The 21,672-nt window shown below is 37.4% G+C and overlaps 1 protein-coding gene across 3 annotated transcripts in view; it reads right to left on the bottom strand.

Moving 5' to 3' along the window:
- Positions 1-21,672, bottom strand: part of PDE1A (phosphodiesterase 1A) — a 175,478-nt gene that overhangs the window by 12,228 nt on the left and 141,578 nt on the right. For all 3 annotated transcript variants that reach the window (XM_071747188.1, XM_071747190.1, XM_071747191.1), the window contains 7 exons: positions 21,536-21,636; positions 18,848-18,973; positions 13,481-13,582; positions 13,243-13,363; positions 9,518-9,599; positions 7,839-7,959; positions 5,211-5,395 (listed from right to left, as the gene is read on the bottom strand). In XM_071747188.1, the coding sequence (XP_071603289.1) occupies positions 5,211-5,395; positions 7,839-7,959; positions 9,518-9,599; positions 13,243-13,363; positions 13,481-13,582; positions 18,848-18,973; positions 21,536-21,636 (838 nt within the window). The remainder of the gene's footprint in view (positions 1-5,210; positions 5,396-7,838; positions 7,960-9,517; positions 9,600-13,242; positions 13,364-13,480; positions 13,583-18,847; positions 18,974-21,535; positions 21,637-21,672) is intronic.

The raw sequence follows: 21,672 nt of genomic DNA, 5'->3' as shown, positions 1-21,672 counted from the left end.
CATGGAATAGTTAAATAATTTTCTTCTTTTTTTCAGTTCTTACACTTCCTGTCATACTTTTTTAAAAAGCAAGAACTTTAAAAATTGAGCAATTTTGAAATTGTTAATTTTTTGTTTCGGTTTGGTTTTATTTTGTTTTGTTTTGTTTTTACAAGCTCTAGAGACTAGAGACATGTTTGTTTAGGACTCCAAATCTCCTAAAACTTTGAAAGGTAGTCTTTTTACACAGCCCTCAGTGCAGCTCTTACAAAGGTGCAGTTGGGCTAAACACATTAAGAAACAGACATATGCAACTTGAAGCAAATATGATGTTCAATCCATATATGTTAATTAAAGCCTCTGTTACTCATGGTATAATCTACCTGCCTAAAGATTTTTTGATTTATGTTTCATATTTTCCTCTATATGTCAGATATACAAGCATTTTTCCTTAACTTTATAAAATAGACAAGAAAAAAGTCCCAAGAATACATAGCAGTACCTCACCAAGGTATTTAGACATTGATCCTTCCACTTTCAACTCCTCACACAAATTTTATCACAGATGTAGGAGTATATAAAACCACTTCAAACCAATGTGGCAAGAGCACGTCCACCCTGTTCCCACTGCTTTTAGCACTTTTCTGGATTAGCTCAAAAACTGCTTATGACCTAAATATTTTAGCACTGCAAAATCACTGTCACTGGTCCTAGATGGGACTCCTAATTTAGCCCCCTGAATTTATTTTTCTCTAGGAGATTAAAGCAGTCCATTAGTTGTGTGCCAAAACCATCAGCTGGTTTCTATGACTGCCACACATCCTCCCACTACTCAGCCTTCCTAGTGGTTGCTAAATTACATTAAGATGCTATCAGATTATCACTCTCAGATTTTTGCATTTCAGCAGCTGTTACTTTCTTATTATTAGTGAGTCTTTGGAGAAAATCTTTCAGACCAAATGGAACCAAACCCTGTGGTTATTGTGCCTGGCAGTATGCAGGACTGAAAGTGCCTAAGGGTGACTTGCAGGTACCATGTGTAAGTCTTTCAGAAGGGATGTTTATTATTCAAACCAAACCAAACCAAACCAAACCAAACCAAACCAAACCAAACCAAACCAAAACCACAACAAAAAAGAGCTGATCTCTACTCCAAAAATGCATTAGTTGTCATTTTTTCATATTTATTTAGAGCCTGGTTCAGCCTTGCATATGTTTGGTGCCACCCTGCTGCAGTCAGTTCTCCCAGGCATGCAGCACAGGGCACTGTCAGAAGGTGTTGAGGACAAGGTTTATCACTGATCACTTCCTCTACAAATAATGAAACCTCCATTCAGGTTCTGCCACAGTCAATTCCCCAGAAGAGTTACTTAAGCATAAAAAGGGAATGATAAGTAGCACTGCTGGTGTGTTATCTTGAACAGCAGCAGCGTGCTTCAGTGATGCACTGAACTGGCAGCTGGAGCCTTGGTCTGTATGTTGAGCTCCTTCATATTATTACATATGAGTGTTCTAAGCTGTCTGTGTGCCTTTTTCATCAACTGTAAAGTGAAAAGGATTTTATTTATCCCTGTAAATTTATTTACAATGCTTACTGAACAGATGGTAAGCATAACTATTAACTAGCCCATACCCTTCGACTCTGCTAAGAATAGCTTGGCTTTCCAACCACTGACCAATTTGATCAGTACATCTTCAGAATATTTTTATAGAACAAAATAAGGATGAAGGAATAAACATTGTATTTTTAAAATATTAAGTTACTGTGTTACAATTTCTCTATGTTTTAACAATAACTCCATCATGAAGGACTTTACCTGATATTTAAATCTTTCCCAACAAGTTGTATGTTTCTTCCAGCTTTAACAGAGGGTCACTAACTTCTGGATCTTAAAATCCATTTACTAAACATTTTCTCTAATGAAACAACCTCTCAGACTCATCTGAGCATCTTTACTTACTATTTGCTACAACTGCCACAACTGCAACAGCAGCAATCAGCAATATGAGTTGAAAAATGATGTGTTGAGTTGGACAAAGAAAGATTTATTTGGTTATTAGGTGTTTAGAATATTAACTAAACATCAAAATTTTCAAATTAGAATCCCAGTTTTATCATTCTGGTGATTCCCTGTTAGCCAAACTCCCTGAAAAACTTGAGAAACATTCCTTAAATTCTCCAGTGGTGAAAGGTTGAAGACCCTAATGCTATCAAGCACTGAGCTCCTTGGAATTAATTATACAAGTCATGGCCTTTTTAGCAAAATGAAACCATCTTATTTAGTGAGCCTACCTGTGTCACCTTATCCTGAAAAGGTGAGAAGCTGGAATGAGTCCAAGTCATGCTCAGGAAATAATTGGGATTGTTGTTAGTTTCCTTTCTATATTACTTGTACATCTGTATTACATTTTATAGAGAAAACTTCTCACAAGCCTGTGAACTAATCTGGGAAAATTATCTAGTGTTTGCAGAGCCCAGTGACAAGAATGCAGATAGTTCTCTTAAGAGTACAAGTACTGTTTGTGATTTTGGAGATCTATGCTAACATCCAACCTGTTTACTATCATAAGATACTACATACAGATGACCTCCTCCATGCACTCATCTCTCTGGAGTTTGTCATAAATTTTCTATCTAGGAAGAAAAGTAACAACATTTCTTTCACCTGGAAGTGATTTACCCCTGGTATGCTTTCCCTTTTTCTGTCCTCATGCTAACAAATGAATAAACACAACTTTATACGCATGCCCAGAGGGACCTAAAGACTTTTCATCAAGTAATAGAGTCAGAGAAAGTAGCAGGTGACCCAGACAGGATGGAAAAAATTATCTGAGGTTCAAGGTCTCAAGTTACTCACTTACAAGCTCACTCAAGCTTGAATACAATCTGAAAGGAATTACAAGTGGAAAGGGGATGCATTTAAATATTTATCATTCTTTTCTAGATGTTAATTTTGGTCAATCTCATTGAGGATTTTCAGCCTTTGCAGGGTGCAGCTTCCGAGCGGATACGGACAAGCTGGGGAAGGTTCCTTCTGCAGTTACGTGACAATGAATTCATGAGCTACCTCAGATGCTGCTTTATCCAGAGCTACTTTGACTTAGTGAAAACCTCTTTTCCAGGAGGCCCTAGTGCTCACATATGGAGGAAGTGCCCAGACATTGCTTGCAAAACCTGAATGGAAAATAACTTTCATGGAGCCTATATAACCCCCAAACAGTTTTTATTAAAAAGATTACTAGCTGCCTACTAAAGAAATATAAATCTGTACTCAGAAGTACTTCAGGTATTCACAAGGGTCCTCTAGATTCTAACCAGACACACTGTGCCATGTTCCAGTCATCTGCAGATACTGTCCATTGACTTTACGGGTGCAGCTTTCTATGAATCTCTTCCTTGCTCTCACAGAGGTTTTCAAAACAGATTCAATCACAATCACAGAGAGCAGATATTGTTCATCAAGCTCAGGCCTCAGCACCAGGTATTTCTACTTATCCATCAGTTCTCCTAATGTACATTCTACTGTGATTCCATAACTATTCAGGAAGTACTTAGACATACTTCATCAGTCAAGTTGATGGCAGAAAAGAAGGGCATCCTAGAATATGGACAACTACAGTCTCAACAAAGTCCATGGTGTCTTAAACATTAACAGCTCTGTTTTTCACAGTAGAAAGCATGTTTTTCAGGATCTTGCTGAGCCTCCTATTAGTATTGACTGTATAGAGAAACAATTCTTGAATATCCTGTTGTGAGAAGCTTTGTGCTTTCAATGGCTGCCAACAGCCCAGTAAAACTGGGCTAAATTTATCAGTACTTTTCAGAGCACTACAAGGCACTGGAAATAAAGGGGAAAATATCTTTTTGATAGCACAGTACACCTCCAAGACCTTATACCAAAAAGCTGATCTACCAAAATCAAACTTGTTAGTTGGATGTAACTGGAAAGGGCAAACTTCCAGTTACCAAGTTCTCCGTTCTACCCTATTGAAGGACCTTACACTTAAGGCTGCTCAGTTTCTGCAGGCTGTATCTATGTAGTCTCAGGCACCCTGGTGGTCTGCTGTTACTACTGATCACTGCAAATTAGCAGCTTTGTCCTTTTGACCAGGCAGAATTAGCTGGACAATCCCCAAAAGAGGCAAATGATGACATGAAACTGCTCATGAAGAAGAGATGATAATGAATTTTCTTCCTCATCTGCTCCTTCTACCTAACTCTCAAGTCTTTGTCACAATAGATTATGGAAGCTTGTTCTTACTTAACATATTCCTAACAAGAATATTAATTCATAATTTAGCACTAAATGAGATTTTAACACTGCTCAACTGTTCTTCTGTCCTGTCTGACACCTCTTGGAGAAAAAAAATATGCTGCATTGGATAATGGGATGAAAGACAAGGCTGGCATTGGTGCCAGGATACCATTGGATACAGCCAGAGTTGGGTCATGTACAGCAAGAGCAGTCCCAGCAGTGAAACCCTATAATGAAGTAGTCCAGGTGATTACTTGGAGAGAACACTGACTGTGGACAAAATATTCCCAAATGCCATTCACTTAACCTGTATCAGGGCTATAAATTGTGATCAATAATTATCACAGATTATTTAACTCAGATAACTGAACCCCAGACAATTTTCAGGTATGGCTCATGAACTAAGGTGACTGATGCAGGTTTGGCTTTATTAACTATCAACCAAGCAAATGAAGAGTCACTTTTTGCTTTGTTTGGTTTCAATACATGCTCTGCTTACCAAAATCTTGAGATCCGCTGAGTCTTTTAAACAATTGCCTGCAGCATAGTTCCAAGAAGCCTGCAATACTGAATTTTGTCCCATACAATGGAAAATAAATAACATTTCTAATAGCAAAATATAAATTTTATATTTCTTAAGAAATGTATCAGCACATATTACTTCAAATTGCTGATTTTGGCATTTAAAGCAGATGTGCAAGAACACACATTTCTCAACCAGACCTCTAAAGGTAACCTCAACAGCAGAACCTTATTGCACAGGCTATAATATTTCTTCTCATCCACTGCCCAACTACATCTCTTTATACCTCCTGGGAGAGAGCAAAACAGGACCATCTAAACAAACATTAAGACATAAAATATATGAATACAAGACAACTACATATTTTTTTAAGTTGAAGGAAATAAAAAATATAAAGTAGGGGAGATGTCAAGCAGTAACCTATTAAAACATTCCACTTGAACATATCATACCTTCTACTGCTAGCTCTTTCCATCTTTCTTTGTTTGCTTGAATGATCTTCATCAAGTTGTTCTTAAAGCTTGTTAGGTCTACAGTTGTTAGAGAATTTTCTGTGGGACTCCCTCCATCACTTGTGCCTTTAAAACCTGGCCTTCTTTGTGCTTCAGCATTGCTTACTACTCCCAAACTATTCTGGCTGCAGATGGGAAAAATGCTTAAATTATGAACAAAGTCAGACAATTTTAATAATAACAAACAGTTTATTTGAATCAAATTCCTTAGGACCTACATGCAATCACTAACTCAAAAAGTTTTCTGCAAAGAGTGCCTGAGATACAAGACATTTCTTCAACTTATGAAGCTGTAACCTGGGACTGATTCTTACTGACTTTTATCCAGGGGATTCTGTAAAGAAATGTGACAGCTGAAAATACATTACCCATAAGTTTGTTCTTGAAAGAATGTTTATGCAGCCATTTTGGAGCAACTTGTTACCTGAATTTTCAGACAGTGAATGGTATCTTTGGGACTCACAGGAAGGACATCTGATTGTTATTTGCTGACTAATTTTAAAAATGTAAGAGATGAAACTTTCTGACAGGTAAATAAGTTTTGCTTTGGCTGAAAATTCTTCAAGGTACATACCTTCAAGTGTAGCCAGAATAGGATTAAATGCCATGGCTTTGAAACCTGTTTAAGAGCTACTGCACCTACCTTACTCGTAAGGAAAGGAAGAAGTCAAATTGATTATTCATACGTAAAGATGCATGTACATGCAAGGGTAGAAAAAAGGATAAGCTCTCATTTTTCCTTAGGCTTAAAAAATCAGACCTATTTCTAGCTTTGTACAGGTAATCATGTCATACCAGGTTTTTTACTCAATTATGCTGCATAGTTTACCTCATTAGTACCAAATACAAAATAATGATGACACATACAAATGGATTTCCATTAAACAGAAAACACAGTTGCAGTGAACATACCAGCAAGAACTGCACAAGAAAAGTTAGGTGTAATTTCTGTGTGATTCAGTGATCTTGAATGGGATAGAACAGAATGAATTAGCTATAATTCTAAAGTTTTGCAGGCACCTTACTGAATGTTACACCATACACTCATGGTGTCTACCCAGCAGTGTTTGTGCAACTCTGCTGCCTCTGTATCATGCTCTCTTCTTAAGTTCTCTGCTCTCTTTTTAAGTGTAAATTCCATACTAAGGAAAAAAACCTTTTGCCCTCCTTCTCGCTTGAAGAAGCTTTGCTGGATCATCAGCCTTTCTTCATCTACCACTCAGTGATGAACATCAACCAAAAATGAAACCTGGAGCTACTATTTATTTGCAGCAGCTAATCAATCATCTGTGAAGATGAAGAAGGCTCTGAGGAGACCTTATAGCAACCTGAAGGGGGCCTACAGAAATGCTTTTTACAAGCATGTGTAGTGATCAGACCTATGTAGTAGTGATCAGATCTATGTTAGACATTAGGAATAAATTCTTCAGTGTGAGGGTGGTGAGACACTGAAACAGTTTGCCCCAGAGAAGTTGTGGATGCCTCATTCCTGGATGTGTTCAAGGCCAGGCTGGATGGGTTTTTGAGCCCCCTGGTCCAGTGGAAGGTGTTGCCCATGGTGGAGAGGTTGGTACTACATGATCTATAAGGTCCCGTCCAATCAAAACCATCCTATGATTCTATGATATGTGAGAAGGTAATTAAATTTTTTATTCATAATGCCTTAGTTTATCACTGTTCCACTTCTAGTAACCTGTAGGTTACTTCTAGTAAACTCTACTTACTTCTGACAAACTGAAATACATGTAAAGTAAACCCATGATCAGAAAAGAACTAGGTTCATCATTTTGCTATTAAAATCTAACTAATGGACTGGAAATGAAAAATTTCCCTGCAGAGTTTTCATATTAGTAGACTCAGTGAAAGCTCAAATTACAGCTCTAAAATACAAAAAAATGTAGTAGTAGAGGCAATATTTGTAAAAGCAGCATCTGATTACTGAATGATGCTTTCAGCATAAAGTCACTCATAACTTCAACTGTCATAGATTGCTTGTTTTATAAAAAACTTCTATCATAATGCAAAAATCAAGAGCTTGATGGACAAAAACTGCCCTGCATCTCTGCATCTCAGACTGTATTTATATCACTCAAATGGAATTTAAGCAGAATCAATTTTGTCCCATCCAAAAATATTAAAGCAAAAAGTGAGCTAAAACATAAAATAATTTAAAAACATTTCAAAATTTCAGAAAGGAAGGAATGACTTTGGTACTGTCAGCTAAAATCATACTGAAAATGATTACTCAAGTGAACTGGGAACTTTAAAAATCGACTGAAAATTCCATAACAAAAAGAAAGTTTTATTAGATATGTTTCAGAAAATCAACTTTACATTTTATACGTGTGTATTGTGCTCGTTATTATGATTTTTTTTATATGCATCATCATCTACAGTGAATGGAGCAATAGCATATTGCAAATGTTAACAGTACCACAGGATGGCAGTACTGCACAGATAGTGATGTTACCTTTCCGGATTTTTAAAATAACTGCAGTAACTGGCAACCGAGGATGACATTATTATCTACGTTTATGTTACTTCAACAGCTAAGCAGTGTATTCATACCTGGGTGTCCTAAATGCAGGACTTTCAGATTTTAATGCTTCCTCTATAAGAGGCATAACAATTTTCTCCATTGAGTCAGTAAGAAGAGAAAACGTTGGTTCTACTATGAAATCAATGAAACCTAAAGAAGAAAAGGAAAAACCAGAATTTACATTTCCACAGCTCTCAAATACAAAAATAAATACTTATATCAGGTTTATTTTCTGACTGTAGTCCTGATTCAGTATACAAGATACCACTAGTAAAATCCTGAGGGAAAAAGGAAAGCCATAACCGAAAGCACAATATAGGTATAAATAGATATTAATAATTAGAGCTTTTCATTCCTTTTTCTTGTCAGCTTTACACACTGCAGAATGCACCTAAAATTTGAAATGAATGATAACTACCTGAAAAGAAAGAAAGCTACAACTGAGCTAGGGAGCTAGAAGTCATACTGTGTCTTTTACAATTCAGAGATTCTTGCCAAAGAGTTAATATTTCAAACTGTTGTTTATTATTCTGTGAAGGTAAAGTGTTATTTCACGGTGTGTAGGAGTGTTCTGTCAAATCAGTGAAGGGAACAAGTAATATCCTTAGGAGACAGCATTCATCCCACAGTTCTGAGATGTCAGCTCTGAACAATGTCTTTTACATTTTAAAGTACTCATCAAAGTATGGAATGACACAGTGAAGAGAATGAAGCATTATTCTCTGCTGAGCACTTAAGAGAGAAAAAAAAAAAAGGAAAGCTAAAACATGAACTAGCAATGAATCCAGATGTCTTGATACTCTAACCATAAAACACAGCACAAAAGTGAGTAACTGCTTCAGCCTAGGATCCAGCTCTCCTCCTGCAGTAGGCACAAAGCTCAAGTGTGTTGTTTTTCAAGTCCCAATCAAATGGAATAAAGGACATTCTGAGAAGATGAGACTTGATGACATGCTTCAGCTTAAGGACAAGACACTGTCACCTATAGAATCTCTCCATGAGTATTGTGCTCACTCAATAAAAGGTGCAGCTGTTGGTAGCACAGACTGCTTTACTCAGTATGCTTCAAGGGTTTCCCCTCGTAACAAGGCCCAGATCTTTACCCATTTTTATTTCCTTATTGTTACTGATAGAAACAGGGACAGAGAGACCCAAGACCTACATTTCTGGGAAGATGAAGTTTGGCCACTGTTGACCAAATTGCAATTAGGATTGATGGGAAATGAATGCAGTGGTCCTTGTCAACCCAAGGAGGCTTGACCCTGTGTGGTTTGTCACTGACACACTGATAGTCTTAACTACAGTCCAGAGATCAGATGTATGAATTTGTCTTAATTTGAGATGCATCTACAAAATGGTACCAGGCTTTCAGACCTACTAGAGACAGACCTGTGAGTTCTTGAGTGAGAGTCAATCTGTTTGAGGACATGATCTACCAAACTCTAAGGTGTGTACAGTACAAGTTGGGCTCATGTCCAGTACTTTGGCTAATCCCTCTCTTACCCCTCCTTGGCACCACATATGCTGAAATTACTTCATGTTCTTTTGAGACCAGCACATTTCTGCTGTAAGAGCATTTGAGTTTGGAGACACCTTCTATATGATGACATTTGGTATGTTTAAAATTGAAAACAGGTATAAGAAATGTCCACATGATTTTACATGCTTCTATACATACAAGAAAAAGAAAACCACAATTTGCCATTACCTATTTGGGACTGAGCTACCAAAGTAGACTTGCGGTCACAGAGAGGAGAAAACTGAAGACCTAAAGCAGCCTCCTTGTCTCCCTGCAAACAACAATGTTTAATATTATTAGCACATATTTGATAGAGGGTCAGAGAGACAAAAGAATCTGAATGTTCTTCATATGTATTCAACAGATCACTTTGGTTACGTATATTCTTAAATAAAAACAAGGCACAGACAAAAAAAAAAAAAAAAAAAAAAAAAAAAAAAAAAGTCAAGATTCTAACTTCCATTTGACAATTTTATATAAAGAGAGCATCTACTTATTTTAAGTACATTTACATTGGAGCAAGGCATCTAGCAATGAGATTTAACAAACTGAAGTCCTTCAGTATTCACAGTTGCAGACTTCTCATCCCAGATGTAATGAGACTAAAGATATTTAGATGTGTTTGCAACAGTATGTCAGACACAAAGTGTTTCCTTCCTTTAAAACGGTTTATCCAACATGTAAAATGTCTTCAAAGGACTTACACAGGTCAAAGGCACAATCTGCCCTGAACTCACTCTCAGAAGGCCCTCCTCTCTGCTGCTGAAGCCAGAAAAAGGCACAAGCTCAGCTCCATTACAAAGGTGATTTGTACAAGCTAGTTCTGAGAATATTTCAACATCTAACACATTAAAACGGGTGTTTTGTTGTACCAGTCATAACGGATGGAGGGTACAGGGGTTATCTCCATCTTCACCAGTTGCTAGACCAGCTGACTTGTAAAAGCTCAAAAAGAAAGTCTAGTGGCACAAAAAAGCCTGAAGAGACGTCTTTTAAAGGAGACTAAAATGTGTGTTGCTAGATAAACCTGGTCCCTAGTTACCCTGACACTATGGATATTGGAAAAATAATGGCTCTACATATTCCATGAGTTATGGAGAGTGTTGTTTCACAGGTGGGGAGCAATAACTGAACACATCATTTTCCCAAAGATCTCATCAGAAACTGATGGATGAAGGGGGGAGTATCAACGTCCCTTAGACTTTTTATCATGTATCACTGAATTAGATTTAGGAAAAGTTTAGAATTATAATACTAATAAAATCACTTCAGCCACAGGAACAGATGTAGCTCACAGATTGTGTTTCATGTGGAACTGAAAAATTATATCACTATGGCCTTTAAATGCAACACACAAGTGTTAATTTGACGTCAGAGCGTAGAAGATGTAAAAACCTACTACTAGGAGCAAAGCTCATTTTATAACCATGCAAATGCATCAGCCAGATTGTGATATAATATAAATCATAATATAAATTGTGATATAATATAAATTCTAATAATTTCAGCCATTGTTGAATACTAGATTTCTATGGCAATATTAATTTTGTAATATTCCCTTAACTATATATTAAAAAGAGAAAAGGCACACTAGCAAAGAATCAGTTTGAACTTTTTTTGTTTTCAAGTAGCTCTTTAACCCAATTATTAATTATTTTGCAATTAATATAATACATAACTAATAATTAATACTTAAATGTTATATGAGTCTAAGACTACTGGCAGTTGTAGTAATCGACACAGCATTGATATTTAAATTGATCATCATAGTTTCACGAGATTTAAAATCAAGATGAAGATCAAAACAGTAATAAAATTCTTTGCCCAGGTGCTGAACTCTCTGTATGAGCTCCCTGTTTGTACTTTGGAATCTATTAAAACTGAGAGCAGAATGTTATAGGAGCTGTGATACTTTTTTGAGTGACTTGAACTATGTATTTCTTTATTTTTAAGGTTTTGAAATGGGTGGGTGTGTTTCTATTTTAAACAAGTAGCTCAGATTTCCCTTGGCATTATAGCACACTTTCTGTAGTTGTTCCTTAAAACTTCAAGTGATGTTTGGCTTTTCCCCTGAGGTTAACACTGGCACATATTTTAACAGCTGCAGTTTACAAAGTTTTTGTCTAGGTGAATGTTAATTTTTTGATGGTGCTCACTACTTTGGAAGTTGCTTGTTAAAGCACTGTTTTTGCATTGTCAGTTTCAGGCTCTGCTGCTTTTCCTGTAAAACAGTAGAAGTAGCCCAATTACTATTTTTAAAGAAGAGAAGAGGAGGAATTATTTGGGTTTGTATACATTTGGACTACCTCATCTTGGCTGAAACAGATTCACCACATATGCTCAGATCAACAGAACAGAGGATGCACAACTAAGCCAATGCACCTAAGAAGCCAGAGACCAAATGTGTGTGCCCTGCTCAGTGCATGTGTATTTGTACAGCTACTTCATCACACTAAATGTGTTGGAATTACTCCACCCATTCTGCTCTCAGTAGTACGGATGTTCACATAGGGATGTTCACATTTTATTCTGCTGAGTTGCATAAATACATATGTGGTGGTTTGATTCTATTGTTAAATGCATTCTCAAGTCTTGGAGCAGCTTACTTGGGATCCAGTTACTCTTTCTAATGAAAGAATAAGGAATACCTAAAAGATTAGCTGATCCTGTGTACACAACCACCAGAGTGGTTATGTTGCTAAAGTCACATCCCCTTGACTGGACACATTGCCTCACAGTCCCATGGGCTCTGTCTATTCTGTCTCTCTGTGTCGAAAATATTTTTACAGCTGGTAATTTATGACCTTTTCAAGTAATATATATATGGGTAAGTTGCTCCTCCTTTTTCCTCTTAAGTTCAAGATCCTCATCTTTTCCATGTACAAAAAAACTCATGACTCTTCTCAGTATTTCCACAAAACTTAGTACATTCATTATTACAACTAGACACCAGCTCTCCAGTCTGCCTCCTCAGTGCAAAGTCTAGGTCTAACAATGGCAGGGTTTAACTCACTGAATTTTTTATTCTTTTATTCCTTTTTCCAGTGTGACACAATAGCAAAATTATGACTTTCCGTCATCTGCATTAACGATTTTTAAAAACCTGTGTATAACTGTAGAAACTGTAATACCTAAACCTAGTTGGTTGTAAGTTGTACTTCTCTAAGTGTTACGTTAAAAATGTCCATGGTCATAAATAATTGTCACGAATTCCACCTTCAGAGAAATGTGTTTTTCACCTGCTGACATGAGTGAAAAAATGTCAGCAGTGACATCAACACCTACTGGGATTTCTCTTTGAATTCTGTATGTCACAGAAATTAAAAGATTTTCACAAAGGTGTGTCCTCATTTGTGTTTGAGAATAAATGGCTACAGTGTTAACAGGATGATATCATCTAACCTCTGGCTTTGAGTCACCTGTTATAAAATCAAAGCCTTCACATTTATGTAGCATATGTATGGCAAGCACTGGCAAGGAAAAGAAATACAAGGGCCTTCTGAAATGGGAAATGGAGACAATTTTTTGCCTTCTTTGCTGAACATGAATTCTTCCTATTTTTATATCCCTCATCCTACCCTGCTTCTTTTCAACTCAAAGCATATATAAATCTCTGTCTTCAGAATGAAAGCAGCTTGTCAAGTCATATTATTATTGTAAGAAAAAAAATGCTACAACACTCAGATTCCTGGTATCAGCTGAAATAGATATACAGCATAAAATTTTCTCTTTATTCATGCACATAAAAGTCGAATTAATGTCAGCGGTATGTATGAAGACTAAGGAATATATACTACTAACTATGCTTGTCAATCACAACCAACAACATCCTTTCTGGTAGATTTGTGAAAAGATTTCATTGTGTAACCATTCCTTCTTAAACTAGTTTTATTAAAAGATTTTAAAAATGGCACCTGTCGAAAAAATTCTTCCATCAGGGCCATGGTCCACCGGTAGTGCAGTTCCCAGGTTTTTGCTGGATGGCTTATGTCTGCTGCATGTAGAATCAAAGACATGGCTTTGGCTTTGTCTACCCTGTTAATTCAAGGACATGCTCCAATTATCTCAAAACAAAAGCAACTCTTTCAATGCTTTCCTACACATGAGATCATCGAAAGACTAAAGACAATGAACAGAATGGAAAAAACCTACCCCTCTGACTGCTGGAGAGTATGTCGCATCGTTTTAATTTGTTGAAAATGTCCTGACATATCCGTCGACAAGACCATCTCGATGACCAAGCTACGTAACTCCCTGAGAATAATTAAAAACAAAATGACTAATTACCGTTCATTTATTCTACGCATGGCACATTTGTTTAAGTGTTACTTGATAATTTAACTTTCTAAACAACATCACAACGTTTATTACATTTTAAAGAGCGTCTAAATAAATTATTAACAACTTGAATGTTGTATCCTAAAGGAATTCTGTAAAAGCAATGTACTTCAGAAAATGCACTCTGCAGTCATGATTTCAGAGTTGTACTGATTTATAAATCCTTTTAGTGTGTAAACTAGCATTACATGCAGTTCTGCCATCCATTATAAGCCTTTCCTTATTTTTCCAGCAGTGTTCAAAAAAACAGTGGGACTCTGGTCTTACTGCCAGAAGGAGAATATATCTGTGTCTCATATTACTGCTCTCCTATAAGTACAGACCATGTGTAACACTAAATCTAGGAAGAAAGCTACAGAAACACTCAAAAAAGCAAGATGTATTACATCTGAAACACTATCAACATTATACCAATAAATGAAAATTATGACAAGCTACCCTTCATCTCAAAAATACTGTAATGCCCATTTCATGAATCAAAACAAGGTCAGGAATTATAACTCTCTGTCTCTTAGTATTATGGCCAAACCCCCAAAACAAACCAAAACAACAAAACAAAACAAAACACCAGCTACACTGCATGAAAAATGAGGGGTCTGCATTGTTAAACTCTGTTGTTTATAAGGCTGACATAAATATCCCTTCCCTTTTCTCTGTGAGATTTTCCTAGAAACTTTCCATGTCTAAACTTTTAAGAGCAATAAGAAATAAGATCATCTCTAGACAAGACACACAGAGAAGCAAAACACCACTTCCAATCCATTCCCAAATTGTTTCCCAGGAAAAAAAGATCTGAAGTTCCATATTAAAGGAGACCTTTAAGGTCAGTCTTATAGGTAACTCCTGGACAGAAATCTCTGCCTATTTTGTTAAGAAGTCCACAGCCACAGGCATTGAGATAATCCAGTTAGAGTTGCTCATGCTACAATGGCAAAAAAATTTGCAGGTGTTGTCATTTTTAATTCTATGAAGACAAGTGGTAACTGGATTCATGTACAGCACATAGCATTTTTTTGGTGTCTATAATTGGAAGATTATTGGGTTTGAGTGTACGATTTCTATTATTCCTAAATAAACTGTCATGTCCCATGCTACCATCCTTTCTTAACACACTTAATCCATGTGTTCTAAAGGCAACCCCATGTTCTAAAGGTAGCTGAAGCAGACAGCTTATCTGTGCATTTATCTTCTTAACTTAAGCATGTGAAAAAGAAAATGTAATACTATAAAGTTGTTCTCGGTCATTTTGCTTCATCTTGCTGAAATAATTAGCAGAATCACAGTTGAAATAGGCAGAGGCATTAAACTTTGAAAAGATTAAATCACTGCAACTCAAAAAAAGTGGATGTGACAGTAGTCAAGGAAGTTATCAGTGTCAGGAAGTACATTACCAAGTTGAACAAATATAATATCAATTTATTGACAGTTTGATTCAGTGCAAACTTCAAGGTTATTAGTCTAACAGTAGGAATTTCAGTACAGATCCAAGAACACTCTAGTAATCATTTGAAAATTGAAGGGCCTGTTTTAAGTGGCTAAAAAATCTGCCAGTGCACCACTGAATAACTGGATCTGATGCCGGGATAACAGGTATTTTGGATATTAGAAATTAATACCAGGAAACAATAATTTCCATGACCAACCCTCTAAATTAAGTAATAGACTTCAACAAGTTGAGCAGGTTCTCAGACGGGCACTTTGGAAGTTACCAGCTTGTTTGATAGTACAGACTGTAATTGCTTACCTAGGTGACAAAACATGGGACTGAGTCTCCTTGTTTAGTTGCTTGGGCTCATTAGTTACTTCATACAACTCCTCCTCAGCTGTACTGACTTGTCACAGCAAGAGACCTTAATTCTACTTTCTCTGGTTGCCAGAACCCAAGAACTTCAAACTGGCTGCATGTAATAGTGAACTGGATCTGTGCAGCCCCAGTATGCAAACAAAATTCACAAAACTAAACTGAAATCTTCCAGGAAATCCAAACTGGATTAGAGTGAGAGGAGATTGAAAAGCAGGTGCAAACACACCTTGCCTGTGTGATTGAACAACTTCTGAAGGAATGTGGTAGTTTATCACAGAAGAAACTGAGTACAACAGAAGTTAGAGCAGAGGATCCCTAATACAAAGAAAAAGAACTGTGTGGAAAGACATGATTAAGCAATCTCTGCAGGCAAGAGTGTGTTTCAGAAATGTGAAGTGTGTTCAAGTGTGTTTCAGAAATGTGAAGATGACCTTTCACATCCCTCCCTTTATTTTGTTGCAGTCCAGCAGAGCAATATGTATAAATGTCACACATTTGGAAACTAAGGACTCCTTTTCCGATTGGGAAATATTTTTTTAAACAGGATATCTTGGGTTAGTGAAGTGGTATTTTGGAAGGAAGAGGAGCCACTTCTCTTCCTGGGAAAAGCTGCTGGAAGCTTCCCTGGTTCCAATCCCTGCCTTGCATCTGCCCAAGCTGAGCAGATGTGGGAAGCTGGATGTGCCTCTGAGAGTAACATATTCGAGAAAGGGGAAATGAAACTGCAAAAATGTAAGAAAAGGACACAAAGATCAGAGTAGAGGATGAAATGAGAGAGAAATGATAGACAAAGGACACCAAGGTCAGTGAAAGAGGGGTGCCCAAGCAGAGATTTCCCCACAGCCCATGGTGAGATGGCAGTTGTGCCCCTGCACTCCATGGAGGAGCACGGAGGAGCAGATCCTGAAGAAGCACAATGAAGCCTTACCCAAAGGATCACAGTGTGGCAAATGTGAATTTGTAGCTCCTAAAGTGTCACAGGTGGCAGATGTGAAGCAGCAGCCTGTGCAGGATTGCACAGAGGGGCAGATGTGGATCTGCAGCTGTGTAGGACCCCGTGTCAGAGGAGGTGACTGTTCCCAAAGCAGCCGTGACTCTGTGGGCAGCCTGGGCTGGAGCAGTTCCTGAGGGACTGCACCTCCTGAGAGGGACTCATCTCGGAGGGGTTTGTGAAGGGCTCTCCCATGAGAGGGACCCCATGTTGGAGCAAGAGAAGTATGTGAGGAGTCCTCCCCCTGAGGAAGAAGGAGAGGCAGAAACACCGTGTGGGGAACTGACCCTGAACACCCCTGCCCCTCCCTGTGCCCTGAAGGGGAGGTGGCAGTGAAGGGATCCGGGACCGGGAAGAAGGGAGGGATGGGGGGGTAAAGTACTGAGATCTGATCATGTTTTCTCTTTCTCCTTGTAAATTAAATAATGTTTTATTCCTTCCCAAGTTGAACCTGTCTGGATTTTCCTGTTACCATAATTGAGGAATGCAAACCTCCCTGTCCTTGTCTGGATTAAGGAGACTTTGTGGGGATTTTCTCCTCCCTGTCCCACAGTGGGGGTGTGGGGTGAGTGAGTAGAGGACTGGTTGGTACCAGCTGGGTCTAAACTGTGACACAGGAGTTTCCCTTTGTGCCTCTTCTCAGTGACATAACAAAAGGGAGCAACTGGAATACCTTGTACCAGCTGGCAGACAGATTTCTAGATTTCTAGCAACTGCACGTTGCTGCAAGAATTCCCAAACTAAACTCATTTATAGTGGTTTCCAGTGGGGAAGAAGCCAGGATCAGGGGAGCATCAAAGTGTCTTCAAGCCATCCGTGATCCAGCCCTGAAACTGAAATTCAACTGAAGAAGATCTGTCCCTTTCTACCTGGAAGGATTCTCTAGCAGGACACAATATGGAACAACAGCACTTCACAAAAACTAACTCGAACAAGTCTGAAGATTTGAAAATCATTAACTCCCTATAATGACAGTTTTGAAAGACATAACAGCAATTTCTGATGGATGTCTACTTGCAAAATCACTTTCTCCATACTCAATAGCTAGGACAAGTGAAAATAGGGTCAGAGAGATCTAGCAGGCCCAAAATTATCAGACCTAAGGGAGTTCCAGCAGAGCAAGGCTGACTCATGTTGCCAATAAAAATCAGTGTATAAGACCATTGCTGAAGTTTACAGTTTACTTCCAGAGAACTTTCTCCAGAATTAAATTAACGACACAACCTCTATGATAATTAAATCCAAATGAGTATCCTCTGAGGAAAAAATCTATAAGAATGAAAAAATGTATGCTTCTTCTCTTAGTTTATATTAATAAAAAAATCAACAATAATTAAGAATTTTAGAGTAGCTATACAAAGAGAATTAATTGAAAACCAAAAGAGTCAACAGACTTACATTCAATAAATGCTTTATTTATGAGTGTTCCGATGACATAAAACAGTAAATCTAACATGTAAAATACACATGTAAATACACACCATGTCAAAATCTGTTCTGACATTCACATATTCCTTTATAGATGTATGGCTTTGTAAAAATATGAATAAAGCAGAATATAGCTTTACTATTCTTGGTGGCATCATTCACAGTGGGAGACTCCTGAAAGCAGAACACTGACTTCACAATCCACCTATTTTAAAGCTATTTGTAGGATCTCTGAGTAACAACTCTGTTTAAAGAAATACATAGAAGACTCATATTTTTGGTTCTCTATGCAGTGAGCAAAGATCCACAATGATAACGTGTCCTTCCAAGTAATGGAGAGAGTTTTATCTCTAGCACTAAGGTCATTATGGTCTTAGTATTTGTGACATAACCATTATAATCTTGATTCTTTCAGTGTTGCAAACTTTCTTCAGGAATTATGCTAGAATTAAAAAGCAGTAGAAGATGAGACTTTTGTAGTGCCTCCAGGCCTCTCCTTTATTATTTTTGGACTCTCCAGATAATTCACTTTTTAATGCTTAATCAAGATGTGACTATGCTGTGCTGTGTTACACAGCAGAAATCCCCAGAGGCAGGAGTGCTCCAGCTGGCAGCAGAGTGTGACTCCATACTGAGTTTTTAACCCACTGTTAGACAAAGGTAACCTGGCTCAAGTGAAGCAGCCCCCTGGTTCTCCTGAAGAGGTATCTCCCCTGGGACACCGTCCACACAATCCAACTCTGTGCCTCAGAAATGCACAATCTCCCTGTGAAAATTGTATGGAGTCTCCCAAACAGCACTTAAGCACAGCAGTCTTCCCTAAACTCTAAATATCTATTACTCCTTCCAGTGCCAAAATTACTTCCTGTAATTTGAGTTCTACTCCACAGGGAAGACGTGGTGTTTTCTATCATTTTTAAATACTGAAATTAAGTTTGAATGTCACAGTAGGTCTTACCTCCAGTCATCTTTGTTTAAATTTGCCAGGACATTCATCTCTTCTTCTTGCATGAGTCGATAAGCTGCACTTACGTGATGATTTTCAAGAACAGAACGATCATTGTACAATATTGCAACATCTGACCTAATGTTAAAAAAAAAAAAATAAAAAATAGCATTTGCAATAGCATTCCAATGATCACGCTGGAGAAGATAGGACTCTGTATATTCTGTGAGAACTACTGACTATATGTATCAAACTATGTTTGTTTGCATCAAAACCACATATAGTTTCCATCTTGAATGCATTAAAAATTATCATTATACCATTATAAATACAGTTTGTGGGAAAATCATATTTTATTTTTAAATGTGCAATGTTTTATTTACATGACCTGGTTCTGACAAAAAATTGTGAGCATTTTGAGCTTCTTGACTGTAGAGAGGATCATAGAGCAAGAGAAATGTTATAATTAGGCTACTCAAGAGTACTCTTTGGTGATAAAACCATGCAAAATGCAATGCATTCACCAATGGAGAGGGCACCACACATAGCATGGGTATTAAGAAGTTACCACTCCTGATCTGAGATGTGCTTTGGCCCATGTCACTCATTATCAGAAGGAGCTGTAAATGATAAAATATTTAAAAATTTCAATTTCATATTTTTTAAATTACTGTCATTTTTGCCAGAAGAACAGACAAACCTTGAGCCTCATAACAAATGCATGGAAGAGATCATAAGCTGAAATATTACTGCATTCATGTGCTTCCTAAAGCCAGACTCTTACCATAATATTAGCACCCTCAGGTTTTTTCATCTTAATTAAAAGACCAACCTACAATACCAAAATGACAGAGATTTTCACAAATTATCATGCAATATGGATTTATGATAGCTTCAAACTTCACTGATTCTTAGGGAGTTTGTTGTACCAAGATCTGATCTAACTTGCTAAGCAACCTCAGGCTTCCTCTCTCTGCTACACTCCTGCTCTGATAAAACTTCTTCTGAGTATGATTTAGCAGCACAGGCTGCTATGATATTAATAAGGCAAATTCAACTTCTTGTTCTGCTGAGCAATGTATACCCAGTGTAACCACCCATGTGTACAGTATGGTAACAGCACATCGAAAAAAATTAAGGACAATTGGAAATTCTGTTTCAAGAGAACAAACCATAACCTACGTAAATAATAGCATGAGAGGATGATTTTCCAGTCAGAAATGGAAGTTTGTTTTTACTTATTATTTATTTTAGACTATTCTGGGGGAGAAGAGAATTATGTATTTATTTAAGTTGCAGATCTTGAATTTATTCATTATTGTAGAGCACGTCTCTAGGCACAAGTATGTAATGAATTCAAATTAAATGTAACCTTTGGGTAAGGTGAGTGCTAGGATGGTTCTGTTCCAAGTAGTGGTATTTCTAGCACAGACCTATTCAGCTAAAATATGCGTGTTTTGATGAATATTTTTTTTCAAGAGCAACTCAGTTGAGGATACTAAAACCAAAGTGTAGCCTGGTGTGAAAGAATAATAGGATGACTAAGTATGGGGTGCACTATTTATCGTTCAGTAATAGTTTGCCACTTTTTCCTTTGAAAAAAGGTGAAGATATTTTAATATATTATATATATGGTATATACCTCTCTCCCTTAAAAAAAATTTAAAAAAAATATACACACATATATATACATATATATAATGCACACACACATATGTATATATATTTATATGTATATGGCTTCCCCACGAGGGGAAGAGATTGGGCTGGTACTGATTTCTCCACTCCTGTGACCAAAGAAAAGACCTGAGGGAATGGTAGGAAGCTGACTCAGGGGAGTTTTACTTTAGAGACCAGGAAAAGGTTTTTCACCCAGAGGGTGGTCAAGCAGTGGAACAGGCTCCACAGGGAAGTAGTTATGGCACTAAGCCTGCCTGAGTTCAAGAACCATTTGAATGACACTCTCAGGCACATGGTGTGGTTCGTGGGGTGCCCTACACAGGGACAGGGGTTGGACTTGATGATCCCGATGGGTCCCTTTTAGATTCTATGTTTCTATAATCCTATGGTTCTATGATTCTATATGAGGCTGTTTTGAACCAGAGGTTAGGATGACATGATGCACCTGTATAAGAATAAAGTTAGCCTGACTTTAAAAATGGATTTATTTCTAGATTTCTCTCTCTCTCTTTTTTTTTTTTTTTTTTTTTTTTTTAACTACTGCAGATACTGTCATAACATGCTGGGAGAGGGGTCTTGGTAAGGATGTCTAAGGACCTTGTGAGTTTAATACACAATTTAAAACAAAATGCAACATCTGAAGTTAAGAGCAGACATGTTCCTGAAAGTAAGGTGGTACTTTTTCTGGGGACACTGTGAAAGAAATGTTTTAGTCAAAAGTACCAGAATTTAAGCAAGGAAATAATGTTGAGGGTTTTTTCAAGTTCATATTCTGAATCTTATTAAAATTTCTCATAACATATCAGCTCCCAAATATAATTATTTCAAACACTATGGAGCTAACTCCTTACTTTTCCACACTGTCTTTTTGTAAGAGAGCAGTCTCATTAACCATACAGAGGTCAAGTAAATTTGTAAATTTTTGACATGGCTTCTTCATGGCTCTTTCAGTAACAGGTATGAAATAGTTCAAACCAGTGAAGAGAAACCTCCAGATATGAGACTTAGGAGACCACTTACCTTGTCTGAATATGAAAATTGTTTGTGGTCCCAGTATGTTCATAATCATGGATGGCAGCTGCAAAGATCATTGCTAAAATTTCCAGTTCTGTGAGCCAGTGCTGGTAAACACAAAAAGAAATTTCAGTCATATTTTC

The sequence above is a fragment of the Heliangelus exortis genome, chromosome 6 (assembly GCF_036169615.1).
Source record: "Heliangelus exortis chromosome 6, bHelExo1.hap1, whole genome shotgun sequence".
In the NCBI taxonomy this organism is placed as follows: Eukaryota; Metazoa; Chordata; class Aves; order Apodiformes; family Trochilidae; genus Heliangelus; species Heliangelus exortis.
This window is presented reverse-complemented; position numbering and strand designations above follow the sequence as displayed.